Source organism: Phaseolus vulgaris, chromosome 1 (genome assembly GCF_051622355.1).
Source record: "Phaseolus vulgaris cultivar YP4 chromosome 1, ASM5162235v1, whole genome shotgun sequence".
NCBI classification, from domain to species: Eukaryota; Viridiplantae; Streptophyta; class Magnoliopsida; order Fabales; family Fabaceae; genus Phaseolus; species Phaseolus vulgaris.
The window spans coordinates 40009712-40028952 of NC_143498.1; the positions used below are offsets into that span (position 1 = coordinate 40009712).

The 19241-nt window shown below is 29.3% G+C and overlaps 1 protein-coding gene and 1 pseudogene across 1 annotated transcript; both read right to left on the reverse strand.

Annotated features, from left to right (window-relative positions):
- Positions 1–1004: 1004 nt before the first annotated feature.
- LOC137826008 (zeatin O-glucosyltransferase) lies at positions 1005–3023 on the reverse strand. Its single transcript, XM_068631846.2, has one exon. It carries the CDS (start codon positions 2756–2758, stop codon positions 1304–1306), a length of 1455 nt encoding a protein of 484 aa, XP_068487947.2. The 5' UTR covers positions 2759–3023; the 3' UTR covers positions 1005–1303.
- Positions 3024–18825: 15802 nt separating this feature from the next.
- LOC137827308 (small nucleolar RNA R71) lies at positions 18826–18931 on the reverse strand (annotated as a pseudogene).
- Between the last annotated feature and the right edge of the window lie 310 nt (positions 18932–19241).

Genomic DNA, 19241 nt, shown 5'->3' on the forward strand with positions numbered 1-19241 from the left:
AAAATATCTCAAATTTAATCACTATAACAACTATTTATTTTTTATCTCTAAAATTAATTTTTATTTCATAATTTTCTTATAGTTTATATAACGTGTAATATATAAAAGTTCTGCCACCCAAAACTCACATGTTGCTAAAATGCCAAGAGAAAACTCAAGAAGTTGAACTACTCATTTGTAAAAGTATTTAACATTCCATAGGAGACAAAATTACAAAGATAAAATATAGAAAAGAAAAACTAAAAAATTCTTTCAAACTCACTTGTAATGGAATCAAAGTCATATTTCGTAACATTTTGCATTTATTTGATGTAAAATTAATTTAATTTGTCCCACAAATTCATTTTAATTCCGTTTTCCGCTTTCAATTCACCAATTAAGTTAACTATTTATCTAAATCCAGAATTTAAAAAAATTAACTTAAATTAATAAATTTGATATATATATATATATATATATATATACTATTAGTATTAGTGAAAAAAAACTCACTTTCACACCTCTTATGAAAGAAAAAACCATAGCAGCCAAATAGAAATAGAAAATAATATAAAAAGATAATAAGAGAATTAGAATAGATTACTGGATAGATGCTATCTGAATATATTCCCTTCAACTATTGTAAAGTGATGCTAATGCTAATATAGTTGTATTAGCAGCGTTATATGGTAAATTGTGTTTTTTTTAACATAGTTTTTTTGTGTGTAGAAATTATGATTTTGAGTAAAAAAAATTATAAAAATAGATAAATCGTATTTATCTATTTTAGAGTCAAAGTCATCTAAACTCTGTATTCATTAATAGTGATTTCCACTTTAAAATTATATCCACATGTTACAATTTTTTTCATTTCCGTAAAATTTTTTTTATCTAAAATTATAATTATTTATACTTTTTTATTTTAATTATTTTAACATTTTATATTTTGTTTATATTTTTATTATTATTTTTTTTTAATTTTTTTTATTATAAATATTAATATTTTGTTATTATCAGTCATATTATAATCATAACCTTTTTTTCAAACTTCCATATTCATAATTTCCACAAGTAGTAAAGCTCTGTCTATACAAATCTTGACACCAGAAAACACTAGTTATGAAATATAAAGCTAAGAATCCTATCTCTGCATCCGCTTAATATATTTGAAAGGAAAATGATGTTTAAAAATGGTTCATGTGAAAATATTCTAGTCTAAAAGCTCCAGCAATACTTATATATTATTATTATTATTATTATATTGTTGTTTAATTATGAGAGAGTGTGATGACGTAAGTTAGAGTGGAGTTGGATGAAAGTAGAACTATCTAGTGACGTGAGCAATGAAATCATCGAATTCCATGCGAGAAGCTCCACCTTCATCCCTGGATTTCAGAATCACATTTTTGAGCTCCATTGCCCTTTCTCTCATCTCATTACCCTCCTTTGTTGCCATCAATTTCCTCACTGCATTCTCAACATCTGAGGCTGTCACCAACTCATCCCTGTGCTCCCACTCCTTCACCACCACCCCAACCTTCAGCACTTCCGTCACCAGAACTCTATTCCGAGGCTGGTCGGAGTGCATAGGCCATGCTGCTATTGGCACCCCCGTAGAGATGCTCTCCATGCAAGAGTTCCATCCGCAGTGACTCATGAACCCACCAGTTGAACTGTGGCTCAGGATCTCCAATTGGGGTGCCCACTCTCTCACCACCAACCCAATGCCTTTCACTCTCTCTTCAAACCCCTTTGGGAGAACAAGTTGTGAGCCCCCATCATGGTTGAAAACATCCCCCTTGTCAGCATCCCTCACCACCCAAACGAACTTTTGCTTGCTCTTCTCCAACCCATTTGCAACCTCCTTGATTTGCTCCTCGGAGAAGCATGTTGTTGTCCCAAAGGACACATACATCACTGACCTTGCCTCTTGTCTGTCAAGCCACTCAATGCAAAAGTGCTTCCCTTTTTCATCCTTCTCAATGGACAAGGGGTTGAAGGGCCCCAGAGCCCAGTGGGTCTTGCTACTCATGATCCTCTCTATGAGCTCCATGTAAGGCCCCTCGATTGCCCTGGTGGTGTTGTATATAATCCCTTTGCTGAACTTGTGAAACACATACTGAGAGGCGATGAAATCGAGGAACTGAGTGGTAAAGCAGCCTTCGAGGGAGGGGACTTCGGGGACCAAGAGGGACATTCTGTTGACCGGGGGCCTTCCCATGACGTCCCAAAAGTACAAGAACATGGTGAAGGCGGAGACGCTGTGGAAAGTGTAGGTCTCGCAGTTGGAGAGATGGGTGGCGTCTTGCACCACGGAAGCCATGAGAGAGTCGTAGATGACGACGACCCTTTTGGCCACGAGGGAGAGTGACTGCAAGAGTGCAAACACAGGTCCACGGAGGCTTGCGGAGGCCTCAAAGGAGGGAATAAGGTGGGAGGGGAATTTGGATGGGGCATTCGGGTTCGGGGGAGGGGAGACAAAGGGAGAAACGTTCAAGTCGTGAATGTGAATGTGGGAAAAAGATTTCGGATCCCAACCTTGAGCACGACCTATGACTTGGCGGTTGTGTGTGGGAGACCCTACGAAGTGGAGAGGGATGTTGTGAGCCAAGATGAGCCGCGAGAGGTGGAGGAGCTGGTTCAGGTGGCCCTGCGCAGGGAAAGGGACCACCACCACCACCACTTGGCTCGGTGGAACGAACATGCCATTGTTGTGCCTTTTTTGGTTGCTTGTGTAGTTGGAAGCCATGGGAGAACTTTCAAAGCTGGAAGAAGCCATTCAAGAGGTGTTAAAGTAGGTAACAAAACAAAATAAATTTGTGTTCAATGCTTCTTAGCACCTTGCTTCTCTTCTGCATTTATAGATACCAAAACCCAATGCTTGCCACTACTTTTTTCCCTTTCTCATACCTTATATAACTTATATGTTAGGTTGGAATAAGCAACATAAAGAGTATATCAGAATAAATTTATTATCTTCAATTTTTTAATCAGATAACTGTTTTAATTTTTCATACAATTTATTTATAATTATTGGCATTGAATCTCAATTCTCATTTTCTATTCACTTCAAATTATTATAATCGATATATCTCCTTTTAGTTTATTTAATATTTAATGTTCAAGTTATATTGTCCACATGTAGCTCACACTTCAAAACTCAAGAAAGAAAAATAATTAGAATCAATTTTCTTTTAGGAAGTCACAATCAATAATAACTTATATATCCATTCAAACAATTCTTAAAAATAAAAAAAATAATTAAAAAAAAACATTATTACAACCATACCCATACAAAAAATATTTCCTATTCACATTAACTAATAAATAGATATTAATAACCAATATGATAAGGACATGTATAACAACCTATATATGCAGCTCTAAAAGAAAGTTAATAAATGATTGTTTGTTAATCAAAGTGAATTAAACAAAAGAAAACCTATAAAATTAATTAATATTTAAAGTTAAATGTAGAGGAACATAAACTATTTTATTTCAAAAAAGATTAATGGTAACTTAAACAAACAAAAAACTAGCTTCAGTTATATTTTAAACTAAGAGAATTTAATAAATATATTTTGAAACACAGATTTAAAATATATAAAGGGTTGTGAATCTTGAATCCATTTTTTTTTTCACTTTATTATGGTCCATTGTAATAATAATGGTGTAAGCTGTATCCGACTCATCATAAATTAATTTATGTCCCAACTGGTAGTTGGACTTTTTTTTTTTAATGGTAGTGGGGATACAAATACCAACCCCACTTTGATGTAACAATTTCACATTAATTACACTTCTTTCTTCTTCATCATCTACTGAGTCATTCATACAAAATATTTATTATTTATTAATAATTATTTTTTCATATAATCAAACAGTTTACTTGAATAATTTTTTAATGTGTCTTTTAATAAAACTTAAACATATTTTTAATCTCCTAAATTGACTTTTGATTTTGATTCTTATAATTTTTTTTCTTTTCTTTTTGAATTATAGAATTTAAAATACTACTCTACTCATGACAATTTTAGTTTTATTGTAATTAAAATATGTTTTTTTATAATATTACACTATTGATTTGCGTTTTCAATTTAAACTTTAAACCATTAATGTGTTTGAAGAATAAAAATAATTGTAATAGATATTTTTGTACGTGGAATTGGTCCAATTTAAGTAGTTATATTGATTATCAATATGCAATTAAAATAATAATAATTTTTTAAAAAAACTAAAAGTCTTTGGAAAGAATCAACAATTATTTTACATTTAAAAAAAACTCATTTCAATTATTTTCATATTATTATATAATATAAAATTTGAAATATAAAGGTAAACCAATTTCGTGTTATCATACTGAAATTTTTTTTTTTTATTTTTTTTTTTATAAAACCTTACTTTTAATACAACAATTTCTATTTCTCAACACTCATTTTAAAGGGGATAAAATGTAATTTATTTTACTGATTTTAAGAGTAAATTTGTATTTGATTTTTTGAGTTGAACCAACTATATTCCATATACCTTCATTTTAATCAAATTTAAAATATTGCTTTTCACATCTTTTCACCTTTGTTGGTTGTGACTAACTCCCATGTGCTTTCTCATGTACCTTTGGGACAAATGTTCATGGCTTTTGAACCAACCATATTTCAAGTTTTATAATGGAAAGCTGTTTGATTTAAGAAAAATAAAGTACTAATTAATATATAGTTTTAAATACATATACTTGTTGTTAGCATTCTTTTTCTATGGTAGCCTCCACAAGCTACATATTATTAATTTTACGGGTTCATTCTTATTCCTAAAATATTATATTCATAAACTAAAAAATATATATTATTATTTCGCCTTTCAGTATGATGTTGAAATGAATTATAAAAGTTTGAATTGAATATAGACAAAAACTCAATCAAATTATGAATATATTAAAAAAACCTTGAGAATTAGAATATGTTATTAATATTTTCTTTCTTAACTCATAAGTAAGTGATCGAAATTGAATGGTTTTAAAAGGTAAAAGACGTAGATAGAGACCAGTATTGGCGCACGTGTAGTTTATTTCATTTATAAGTTTATCTACAACTGTTTATGTCGATGCTTCTGAAGAATCTATAAAAATGTGATTTAATAACTGTACTTTCATTCAGTACATCATGCTTCAATCCTCTTTCGATATATTTAACATAATTAGAAGAAATCAAAGACCAATATCTGAAAAAACTGAAGACTAAAAACCGAATTTATATAGAAAACATGCATAAAAAAATATCTACACCGCATCAACGAGACATTATCCATACAAGAATAATAAATATTTTTTTTTTATTTGGTTCATCTAAACTATTGATAAAAAATTCTCTTATTTTATCTTTTAAATAACTATTTAAAAAAAAAATTAAAATAGCTATTTATAATAAAAAAATTACTTACAAAATAAATAAAAATTGCCTATAATCAAATTATAAAAATAATTTATATTTACTTATATATGTTTTTTTAATTTTAATAATTATCTATATCATTGTATAGTTTTTTTGTCATTTTTAATTAAATAATTTTACTCTCTAATAAATAAATAAAAATTATGATGATTACATATTTTTTTAATATTATTATTATAAAAATATATATGTATATATATTTTAAACTGTATTATTATTTTTAATTATTTATAAAAATAATAAAATTATATATTTTTTAATGTAATGAAAGTGTAAATATATATTTTCGTTAGTTTAATTAGAACTTAGATATGTTTAAGTTAAGGCAGTCTGCTTTATAAAATAATAATTTATATTTTAAAAACTTATAATAACATTTTTAAAAAATATATATCTATATTATAATTTATATTTATTTATATATTAATTATTATACCTTAAATTTCAATTTCATAATATCATAAATTTTAAAAATATATATTTACTCAACATATTTTATTTAATTTTATAAAAAGAATTAAATCGCGTTAAAATAATTTGTTGTTTTAGAAAATTTTCAGTGCCCAATTAAGTCTATTTAGATTGATCCAACGAGTTTGATAATTCTAACTTTACCCCTCAAAAGTGATTCAATGTTTTTATATAGATGTTTTCTTAAAAAATATTTTTATTTGTATTTTGGCTCCTGCTCACCTTGTACTAAATAATCAAAATATATATTTCAATATTTTTTTCCTTAAAATTTCAAGTTGATTTATATCATATTGATTTGCACCTCAAAGATATTTAAGAAATAGAAAATTGTGGTAATTCCTTCATCTATGAATAAAATTTTTAACAAAAATTAAGAATTTTTGAAGATGATGAATTTCATTTTGGATGGTCTTTGTGGTGATGGTCGCATCATGTGAAATCTGTAATTTCTTAAAATGTATAGTATTTTGGTGTCATGAAATAGGTGTACTATATTATATTTATGCCATGTGAACCACTCTGAGCATAATAATATTTCTGAAGAAGTCAGAATCACATGGTTAAATATAATAATACCTACACTTCCTTTTAGGACATATTTGATTGGTTTGAAAGTTTTAGTTAGAAAAGGGAAAAATTTCAAAGCCTGTCACTCCAATTTTTTATCATATACAGTTTATGATTTCCCGTGACTCTGACCTACTGACTGTAATCAGAAAAAAAATATAGATAGAAAATAAGTTGTAATTTCACTTTTATAGGTTATAGGGAAAAAATAATATATAATTTTTTTTTCATTTGAAATGAATAAGACTTTATGTCAAATTTATTTTAACTGTTTGATATAAAATATCAGGTTAGTGCTAGCTAATTTAATCTATTATATACATAATTAAATGTTTATTGTACCTAGAGTCTTAATTAGTTTAGGTTTACTTGTTACTTAATCTTAATTTTAATTAGATTGAATTAAATTTATTTATAATTAAGTTAAATATGACTTAATCCAAATTAACTCATTCTAGAATAAGCTGGATGATCGTGTATTTAGTATAAGTGTCACAAAACTTAACTTAGATTCATTCTTATATTTATCTCATGCACTTGTAACTAGCATAACCTTAAACAAATCTAAAACTATCATAATAGTGCTACGTATTTTTTTTGTCTTGTCTTTGTAATTTGCCTTCGACATTCATCATTGTTGCATCTTAAACCTAATATTATATAAAAAAAATCTAAATATTATCGTTATTATGTGTCCTCTTCCTTGTATCAACCTTGGCATTGTTGTCTATGTCATTCATCTCCGTCATTCGCTTCTACCACATCTCAACCTTAACATAAGACAAACGAACCTAAACATTTTTGTGATGTGTCTTCTTCTTCACATCAACCATAACATTTTCACATTTGTCATTCTCCTCCACCATTTTGCCTTTGTTATTTGCTTTCGCCTTTCACCTTCACTATAATAAAAACTCAATTTATCTACGAAAGAATTTTGTAGGTAAAAGCCAAAATTCGTAGGTAAATAAGCATTTACCTATGAATTACCTACGATAGGAGCAAAACCGTATGTAATGTGGACATATTAAGTTAGAACTAAACTGCAGCAGGTAGAACTTGAAACCAGGTCCCTTGAAGAATGATCAAATAAGCTTTAACCATTACACAAACAAGTTTTGTTATCATGTTATGATTATTATTATATTTATTAGTACGATTATCAATATTAATATAATTAATAATATAAATATTATTAATATTATTCATATATTTAATATCATTCATATTATTAATTTCATTAATAATATTATTATTATTCAAATTAATATCATTATTAATTATTATAATAATATTATTAATAATATAAAATATATCAATAATATTATTAATAATATAAAATATATCAATAATATTATTAATAATATAAAATATATCAATAATATTATTAATAATATAAAATATATTAATAATATTATTAATAATATTAATAATAATAATATTATTAATATTAATAATAATTAATATTATTAATAATATTATTATTAATATTATTAATAATAATAGTAATATTTGTATTATTAATATTATTATTACTAATATTGTTAATTTTATTTATATTGTTAATATCATTAATACTATTATTATTAATAATAGTATTATTCATATTAGTAATATACTAATAATATTATTATATTAATATTCTTAATTTTATAATATTAATAATATGTATATCTATTATTTATTATTATTATTATTTATTATTAATTATGAATATTAGTTATGATTTTATAATTATTTATATTATAATAATATTTTTAATATTATGTATATAATTATTAGGATAATAGTTGGTAGGTAATAGAGATCCGTGAGTAATAGTTAATAGGTAATAGAGATTTGTGGGTAATAGTTGGTAGGTAATATAGATTTGTGGGTAATAGTTGGTAGGTAATAGAGATCGGTGGATAATAGTTGATAGGTAATAGAGATCTGTGAGTAATAGTTGATAGGTAATAAAGATCCGTGGGTAATAGTTAGTAGGTAATAGTGATTCGTGGGTAATAGTTGGTAGGTAATGCTATAATATTTGTAGGTAATGTTGTTTGTAGGTAATATTTGTAGGTAATGTTGAATTTACATACGGATTCAGATCCGTGCCTAAGAATCCGTAGATAATACTGATTTTTTTTGTAGTGAATCTCATCTTCGACTTTTTTTTTAAGTAAAATGTTTTGCATTTAATTTTTCATTCTTGTAAATGAAAACTTTATCTTCCTTCTCTGTTACCCTTTATCTCCTTGTCATTGTCTTGCTTATAATTTGCATGAACATAAATTCTTCTTCGTAGACAAAAACTTACCAACAACGTGTGTTGTGTAATTGTATTGTGTTTCTTATTCTTGATTGATGGACATGGTGGGTGGTGACATTGTTGGTTTGTAATTGTTTTTTTGTTGTTGATTATTACTCATTATTCTCATGAAATAATATTGGCTATAATTGAAATGTTTTGATAATTTGTAACGATTCTAGTATTCATAGAAATGAAAAAAGATTAGTTGTACTAGGTCTACCATTGTCACGTGAAATATGAATATGTCAAGCCCTATGCACCAATAACATTTTCTAAAGGTCCAACTTAATCTACACCATTTGAAGTTCAATCATTATTAATGTTGGAGGTTCCTACATAGCCAAAGTCATACTAACCATGCCAAGGGCTCAAGAGAAAATCTATAAGCCTCTGTTTGTATCCGGGTGATTACTGTTCACCCAGATTGAAAAGGAAAGAAATATCACGTTTGTATCTGGGAGTTTATGGGTATTAGAGGGAGAAGAAAAGCGAAGAAAGTGAAAAAGGCTTCTCTGCTGGGTTGAGAAGATTTGGTGAGAAAGTATTTGGTTTTACCATATTATCCATCACCTCACCTACTACCTATGTGCCATAGCAGCCCGTGCCATGTAACTGCAATACTCCCTCCACATGAGATTCTCACGCATGAGATTCAATCTGCATAAACACAACATAAACAAAGATTCGTACATTGTTTGGTGGATTACTTCAAGTGTGTGGGTGATGAATAAATATGAGAGGGATGATAAATATGGAAGAGGAGTGAAGGTGAGTTATTTGTTTTGAGTTTAGGGAGTACCTTAGAAGCGGTTGGAGGTGCTCTGTGGATGTGCGCAGTTGTCGAAGGTTCACAAGCGTTGGAGGTGCGCGGTTGTCGGAGGTTCGCAAGTGTTGGAGGTGTGCGGTTGTCGGAGGTGCAAGGTGTGGGTGGGGTTCCGTAGGTGGCGTTGTTGGTGGTCGTTGGACAGTGGATGATTTCGCTGCTGGTGGTGGGTGGTGGTTCCGCTGGTGGTACTCGGTGGACGGTTGTGGTTTGCGGTGGTCGTTGGTGGTTTTAGCATCGTTGTTCTCTACATTTCTGGAGGTAAATTTCATAGATAGATTTGGAATATGGAGAATAAAATCTGAGAATGAAATCTGGAGAAGAAGGAATTTGTAATGTTTACTTATTTATTTTATTTATGTTAATAAATGTATGCTGCTTCCCTTTGATTTTTCAAGTTTTTTGCTTAATCACATTAATGAGTATATTAATGAGCATTAATAAGCATTAATGAAATTTTGAATGAGTTTTCTGCTAGTTAAAAATAAACGTATTAATATTTAAAAAATTTCTGGTATTTGAAAATACATAGAGTTTATGTATAATATTTATTTTTGTCTAAAAATAAAGTAAAAAATTTATAAATATTATTTTAAATTTATAAAATAATTATAAGTGTACAAAATATTTAAATATTTAATTTTTTCTAAAATCAAGTAAAAAACTTTATAAATATTATTTTGAACAGGGTTTAAAATAATTATAAGTATACAAAATATTTTAAAATACTACTTTATAGATACTTTACATATAATATTTAATTTTTTCCAAAATCAACTAAAAGACTTTATAAATTTTATTTTGAATTTATAAAATAATTACAAGTATATAGAGTATTTAAATATTTTAGAATATTACTTTATAGATAGTCTACATATAAGATTTTATTTTTTCTAAAATCAAGTAAATTTTTTTTTATAAATATTATTCTGAATTTATAAAATAATTATAAGTATACAGAATATTTAAATATTTTAAAATACGTAGTCTACATATAATATTTTATTTTTTCTAAAATCAAGTAAAAGAATTTTATAAACATTATTTTGAATTTATAAAATAATTATAACTATACAAAATATTTAAATATTTTAAAATACTCTTATAGTCTACATATAATATTTATTTTTTCTAAAATAAAGTAAAAAAAAAATTATAAATATTATTTTGAATTTGTAATACAACTATAATTATACCACTTTACATAGTTTATATATAATATATTTTTTTTAAATGTAAAATAAAATAAAATTGAGTACTATTATTTCTCTAAAATGTGGATCTTTAGACCTAATAGTTAAACTTATAAGATTGTCAAGGATTTGTGACCAAGGATAACGATAACCATTGGTCTATGTATTTCAAAAATGTCGAGATGTCTAGCACGAATGAAATGAATCTCGATGTAGTTGGTGTTGATTTCACACTAATTTCACAAATACAAGAGCAAATCAATTTGTGGACACAAGTAGCAGCAATGACAATTCTTTGCATGATTGGATATGAATTGAATGTGTTGCGTGTGTTAACCGAGACAAATAATGTTATACCGGAGTTTATTCCACAAAAAAGAGCGTCGTCGGCAAGAACTGATGTCGTACTTGGTCCATACTAAAAGATGTCGCGACATTATTCGCATGAGTCCAGAAGCATTTATTAATTTATGTCAACGAATAAGAGGAACGGGGATGGTTAAAGATGCATTCTGATCTACAGTTGAAGAACAAGTGGCTAAATTTTTACACATCATTAGTCATAACGTCAAGAATCGAAGTGTTTCGTTCTTCTTTCATCGGTCCAGGGAAACAGTGTCTCATCACTTTCTAATGTTTTGAAGGCAATATTGATGTTGCATGGAGAGTTCTTAATTCAACCAGCTGGGACTGAGGTTGAACCTCATATCTTAAACAACAATCGATTTTTTCCATACTTTAAGGTATGAATATGAGAAACAATAGTTAAATATTTAATTCATGTTGTATGCAATGCAAGTTATTTATAAATGTGAAGTTGTTGTGTATTAGAATTCTTTGGGTGCCATAGACGACACTCATGTCCATGTTAAAGTCCCCCGAGCTGATGTTCCTCGTTTTCGTGGAAGAAAAGACTGGTCAACGCAAAACGTATTTGTTGCTTGTGATTTTGACATGAAATTCACATATGTTCTCGTTGGGTGGGAAGGAACAGCCTCTGATTCCAGGATATTGAAGGATGCGTTTGTACGAGAGGATCCATTGGTCATTTCGGAAGGTTAGTTGAGTGTGTTTTCAAGTGCAATAAATATTCATTTGGTCACATGACTTATAAGTAACAATTATTAATGGATGGTTGTAGGAAAATACTACCTTGGAGATGCGGGTTTTATGCTCAAAGCCCAAGTTATAACTCCATATCGCGGAGTTCGATATCATCTAAAAGAGTATTTCCGAAGAGGTCCACAAAATGCATGTGAGTTGTTTAATCATCGTCATTCCTCACTAAGAAATGTTATCAAAAGAACATTTGGTGTCCTCAAAAAGCGATTTCCAATTATCGCTAGCGGAACAGAGCCTCATTACTATGTGGACACTATGACCGATATTGATTTAGCATGTTGTATTCTTCATAACTTTCTTCGCGGGGTGGATAATGATGACTCTTTGTTGGGAGAAGTTGACCGTGAGTTGATGCAAGGAGATATAGATGCGTCACACTCGCAAACTTGTGAGGATGACTACAGGCTCGGATCACAAATTAGGGATACTATAACGAATGAAATGTGGATAGGTTATTGTAATAATTAATTTTATGTAACATCCGTGAACTTATATTTATATTGTTGCAAGAACAATTTCATGGTTTAATGTTGACATTCCACCTTTATTAATATTTAAGTATGAAACTATTTATGTTATTGCAAAAGTTTAACCTTTTTTATTAGGTTTTATCATGGATCACGGGAAAGGTATTGCTTCAGAGTCATCTGCAGCTGTCCGTGAACACAAAAAATGGACTACCGACATGGATTTCCGACTACTGAATGCCATGATCGATGAGGCATCAATGGGTAACCGCATTGATGGTAGTTGGACGATGCATGGTTACACAAACATCGTTAAATCCTTACATCATAGTGGATTGGTAGGGATTACAAAAAATAATGTGAAGAACAGGCAGAAAAGCCTTAAGGACAAATGGTGTGAGATCCATGATCTATTTAGTGGACTGAGTGGTTTCGCTTGGAATCCAAGAACGAAAATTTTTGAGGTCGTGGATGAAGTGTGGAATATTTTAATAAAGGTAACGTATTCAACTTGATGTTCACTTATCGCATACATTAACCACTAATTATGATTATGAGTGTATTTCTTTTCATTAATGAACAGGCAAAGCCCTCGCCCGCAAAGTGACGTGTTAATCCCATCAGGCACTACAAGTTGATGGAAGACTTATGGGGGCTTGGTCGTGCTACCGGCCACGGTGGGAGAACAACACTACAGTCATCAAGTCGAACTCAGTCTCATCATTTTAATGTAGATCTTAATGATCACAATATGGAGAACATCCCAGAGGAGCCAGAATTGCATGTTACTCAATGTGAAACTCCTTGCTCAGTTGATCCTAATGTTGATGCATACAACCCTGACCCTAATCTGACACCCCCATTGGTGCCACCTCATCCATCCCAGCCATCAGGTGGTACTTCTTCTTCTAGAGGCTCAAAAAGAAAAGCCCTCATGGTGGACGTCATTGATTTCCAACTGGAAAGGCTTAACACAAGGTTTGAAGGATTAACTGATATCCTTAGGAGGGGTAGTGATCAGTCAGATAGATTATGTCATATTGTTGAGCGCCAAGCCATTTCATTTGAGGTTGTCGCTTTGTCATCACAGCGAGTGGCTAATGCTACGGAAGAAAATCTGCAATATAACAGACACCATGTTGTTGTAGAAGAAGAACGAAACTCCATATTTCGTGAACACACGCGCACACTCTGTCGTACATTGACTTTCCAGTACTCAGAATCTGATATCTAGGAAATGTTAGTGGAGATGAACATACAGGATGAAGATTTGTTGGATAACTGTTACGACTTCTTGTGTGGTCATCCTAATGTGGTAAAACAACTCTCGAGCGAAGAATGAGAAAGTTGGTCAAGATAATGACTACAAATCCCTAAACTACGTAAAAATTTGGTTATATTTTATTATGCATGTGTTTTTCTTTTCGAATCTGTAATCTTATTTATGACACGAATCCCTAAACAAATTAAGGACTTCCATTACTATTTTGAATGATACATATTTCTATGTATCATTCATATGATTTTTCGAAACATTATTATTATTATTATTATTATTATTATGCACAAAATTTATCAATGAATTTTGCTTTAATAAACTAAAATACTGCATTAATACACATTAATATTTATTTCATAAAAAAAAAATCCTCTATCGAATTATAACTCCAACACATTATCAAAAGTAATTTGTTCCATACCGGAAATAATCTTTTAATTGCATACAACTATAATTGAAAAATAAATAATTCACAATTACAACTTTGTTCTAAATAAAGTTTATGAATCCAAAAAATTTATATAATTTATATTTTTCTGAAGTTAGCTCGAACACGATATCGAAAATAATGTTTCAATTTCTGAAAAAATAATTTTAATTTAAAAACAATTATAATTCACAAATAATCAATCAAATTATTTTTTTTTTATCAATTTTTAAATGTAAGGGCAAATGTGTAAAGTTACATTTTTATCAATTAAAAAAAATACAATTTCAATCACACTCATCACATCACTCACAAACTTTTATAAACTTTCCCTACACTTTCCACTCTATTTACCTTAATCCAAACACCCTAACTTTCTTTACACTTTCTCTTCAAATCATCTCAAATCCACTTCCTCATTTCGACTCCCTAATCCAAACAAAGCCTAAAGGTTCCTTCAAAAATTTGAGTTCCTTACAATAGGGTAGACGACAACAATGTAATTTGGGATAAGGAAGGTATAGGTTCAATTGTTAGGGTGTGGTAGTTATTTTTGTTAGAATTATAGGCCTTAAACAAGAGGGAGTGAATTGTTTTTGAAAGATTTTTGCAAGTATTGAAGGTAGAGTGAAAGATTATGAAGAAACAATCAATTAGAAAACTGTTCAGCCAATTAGAAAACTGTTTTTAGTTTGATTCCAAAAATTCAACTAATTTTTTTTTTGCGAAACAACCGGTTGTTTATACTAGCAATTTATAAAATCAAAGCTAAAGCAGTTTAAAGAGTGTAAGGATAGAGAGATTCACACAAGATGTTTATACTGATTCACTCTTAAACAAGAGCAACATCTAGTCATCAGCTAACCACTGAGAATTCACTATGTAATCAAATCTAGATTACACAACACACACCAAGAGTGATGATCTTGAACCCCTCAAGAACACACACCACTCTTTGGTAAAACACAAAGTTTCTAGAACAACCTTCTGAAACTGCACCACACCAAATCACATAGAAATACAATTATTAAGGAAGAAGGGAATAAAATACACCTGGGTAAAATCAAAGATTAAAGTTCAGAATTACAAGACAATCCGATTCCACACTCTGAAATGATACAAAAGCTCTTTGAAATCTTGAAAACTGATTTTGATTGATCTCTCCTTTTTAGTTAATGATTAAGAGCGTAAAACAACCTTTTTATACTCCAATTAGATGGTCAAAGCATTTAATTCAAGAACCAAAAGCAGTTTGAATCATTTAAAGCAGATTGGTACAGCTTAACAGAATTCTGATAAGGTTTTCAGAAAAAGAACCAGTTGAATTCTCGAAACAACCGGTTGAATCGACATTTCAACAGGTTGAATTTTCACACTCTTTAGAAAACACATATTTTTTCAAAAGGATTAAGATTCAATTAACCTTGTATCATCATAAAGAGTGGATTAACAAAATCAAATACTTCTAGACACACACACACAACCAACAACAAGGTCTTCAAGCCTTCCTCTTGGATTTGGAGACATCAAAGCACTGTGTTCAAACACTTTACTCATATAATACAACCTTTTTACCTTCATTGTCCACTTACCCTTATTGCCACAAGAAAAAAAATGGTGGATCACAACCTTATGTTAACATTTCTATCATTGAAAAATCATATTACCAACAATAATCAAAGAAAAATAACATAGAAATTATATATGTCAATAATAATAATAATTTTTACTAAACTAGTTCCATAACAAAATTAAAGTTTCAAAAACATTTATCCAATTTGGCTTTCTCCTATTAAAAACAAGAGAAATGAATTTTATTATGAAATCCCCCTTTTTCATTATCTTCTTGCAAATCACACTTTTCAAATTCATCCTCTTCATTGTCTTCTTTTATCAATTCATTATCTTCAAATTACTTATTTTCATTATCTTCAAAATTTCCCTCTTCATTGTCATTTTCTTCCAAATTATCCCTCTTCATCCACTTCTTTGACATCAACTTGTAAATGTTGGAATTGCAAATTACCTTTAACTTCAATGACTTTATTAACATTTTACACTTCATTTACTAGTATGGAACATCATCTTTCATATGACAACTTTTATGCTACCTTTAAGCTTTGTTTAGATTGCAACACATCAGTCTTGTTTGTTTGTTCTTGATATTGAATATGAGACGATATATTTATGTTAAATTATGTGAAAGGATATATGGATCAAAATGAAAATATATCTTATTCATTTGAATATCCAGGATTCCATAGTGTACCTTTATATAATGGATAAACCAACCACAATCAAACACCACCATTTTCTTAAGATAGCATAAGTATTATACTCTATCTCATATATGTGTTGCTCATATATGTGTTGAATGGCCTGTAGAAATTATCTTTGTCTCTTGTTATAATACCTTTTACACAATCTCACTATTTACTTCTTTTCCTCTCGCTTCATGCATGATTGTGAAATTTGTAACCAATGACAATTAATGTTTGTCATTCATTAACACAAGTGGAAGGATGATATGATAATTCCCTTTTTAAGTTTTTGATTCTCACACTTAAAGGTTCATTACTAACCTACATATGTAAGAGATAAGAAAAATTATATTTGGAACAAAGTATAATTCCTAAACTTAAACAATTTGTGAGATACATATTTATCCTTAAATCAGTATATATATATATATATATATATTCACTTATTTGTTGAGATTACAAGAATGAACTACCAAAATATATCAGTGTAGTGGTATAATCATAAGTGTTTAATTTCAGTAATATTTCATATTAAAATATAGGCACTTACGAGTATTAATTGTTAAAATAAATATAAAATAATCCGTAATTTATGAATTTATACCTTTTTACATATTTTATGATCTTTATTTGAATAAGAACATTTTATTCCAAAATTTAGTGTTAATTTCAAATTTCTAGAGAAGAATGGAGATCACAACAAGCCCATCAGCGCCACGCAAGAAGTCACTAACCTTAGCAAAGTAAGTTAAATAGGGGGCTTGAGGCTCAACCCTAGTGTGCAAGATTAAGAGGAAAACACCATTGAGTGACTTGTAAGCCAATTGAGAGAATAAAAGGTGTTAGAAGATGTGTGGCTAATTCAACCCTGTGGATTTGGGAGTAATCTATTCAACCTCTTATGTATTGAGGTAAAATTTAAATATAATATTATGTTCTTGATTGATTATTGGTATTGTTGTTTTTTTTTAAAATCTTGATCTAGAATCTTATATCTGACTGGAAAGTATTTTTATGGTTCTGACCTAAACAATAATACTTAACATATTTGAGTGTTAGGAATAGACTTGAAATGTTAATTGCTATTAACGTCTAAGTTGGATTCTAAGTTGATTTTATAAATATGTAAGAAATCGATATTTAGGAAACATCTTAATAATTTATATGCGAGGAATCAATATAAATGAATTTTATATGCGAGGAATCAATATAAATGAATTTTATACGAGCATCAATATCAACCAAAGGACATAATGTTATCATGTTAATCAAAATACATAAGAGTGAGGAAGATGAAACTCAATTGAAGCAACAACTCTTTGCCTTGTTTTCTTGTTAATCATTGCCATCACAACAAATTCCAACAAACTTTTATTATTTTGTTTTATATTTAGTGAATATTTTACTTCAATATTCAACTATTCCTTGTGGGTTCGATATTTGTCCTTAGGAACACATTATTACTTTTGACAACACAATGTCGTAAAAAGTCATCAAGTTTTTGGCACTATTGTCGGGGAACAATTTGATTTTTAGTATAAATTTCTAAATATTGTGAATATTCTAACTGTTTTTTTTTGTCAATAGTTCTCAATTTTTGTTTATATTAGATTATTGTGTTTATATTTGTTACTTTTTTTTTATTTTGTTTTATTTACAGATTTATTTTTATTTTGTTACATATTTGATTTGATTTGATTATATTTTTATTTGCAAATCTACTTTATTTTTTGTTTGTATTGGTTTATTGTGTTTATTGTTTTATTTTTGTTTATTTATTTTATTTGAAGATTTGTTTTTATTTTATTTTAGATTTATTTTGGATTTATTTCTTTTAATTTGTTTTCAATTTTAAAATTTTAAAGAAAAAAATATATCATGTTACAGCTAGTGAATCCTTGTTCTAACCTTTGAATTAGCTGTCTTATATGATATTAAGAGGTCAAGTTCCCAAAAGCCAATTATTATTTGAAGCAGAGTTTGAAAGGGCAGTTAAAAGAAATAGAAAGACAAAGTTAAAAGAGAAGCAAGGAAACACTAGAGAGGAATCATCAACCACTTCTTCTTTTTCCACTCATATTTTTCAAGAGGAAAACAACATGGTAGAAGAGCCAGCACCACCTCCTAGGAGGACACTTGGAGATTATGTCATGTATCAAGGGTCAAGGCATTTTTCTAGTATTGTAATACCTGCTACCGCCAAGGCCTTGGAAATAAAACCCGTTTTTCTCACTCTCATTAGTACCTATCAATTTACAACAATGGATCATGAGGATCCATATTCACATTTGTCTACATTTTATGAATTGGTGGGAACAATGGACTTTCAATTAGGTGATATTGAGAATGTTTATATGTGCTTGTTTCTTTTTTCATTGGCAGGTAAAGCTAAGGAATGACTCGAATCACTTCCAAATCAAAGCCTCACTGGCTGGAAGGATGTAGAGGAAAAAATTCTGCAAAGATGTTTTCCAATCTCTCGTTACATCAAAGCAAAGTCTAAAATTTCTATGTTCAGAAAAGGAGCATGTGAATATTTTTGTGAGACATGGGAGAGATTCAAAATGAAGCTTAGAAAATGCCCAAATCATGGGTTTGAAGATATTGCTCAACTAAGCATATTTCTTAATGGTCTCATATGTGATACTAAGATGCTCCTAGATGTTGCAACTGGTGGCACAATGATGGCTTTTGATGTAGAACAAGCGACAAGGATTATTGATGCATTGACATTAACTGATTATCAAGCCCAACATGATAAACAAGGTATTCAGAAAAAAAAAAGGTTTTTAAAAGATGCACTATTGGCTCAAAATAAAATTCTGACACAGTAGATTGAGCAACTAATTTCACCAATGGCTAAATTGCCCCAACAATTACATGTTGTTCATTCATGTCAAAGCCAG

Bases quoted from the DNA above. Each gene is read 5' to 3' on its own strand.
- LOC137826008 (XM_068631846.2), bottom strand. From the start codon at position 2,758: ATGGCTTCTTCCAGCTTTGAAAGTTCTCCCATGGCTTCCAACTACACA.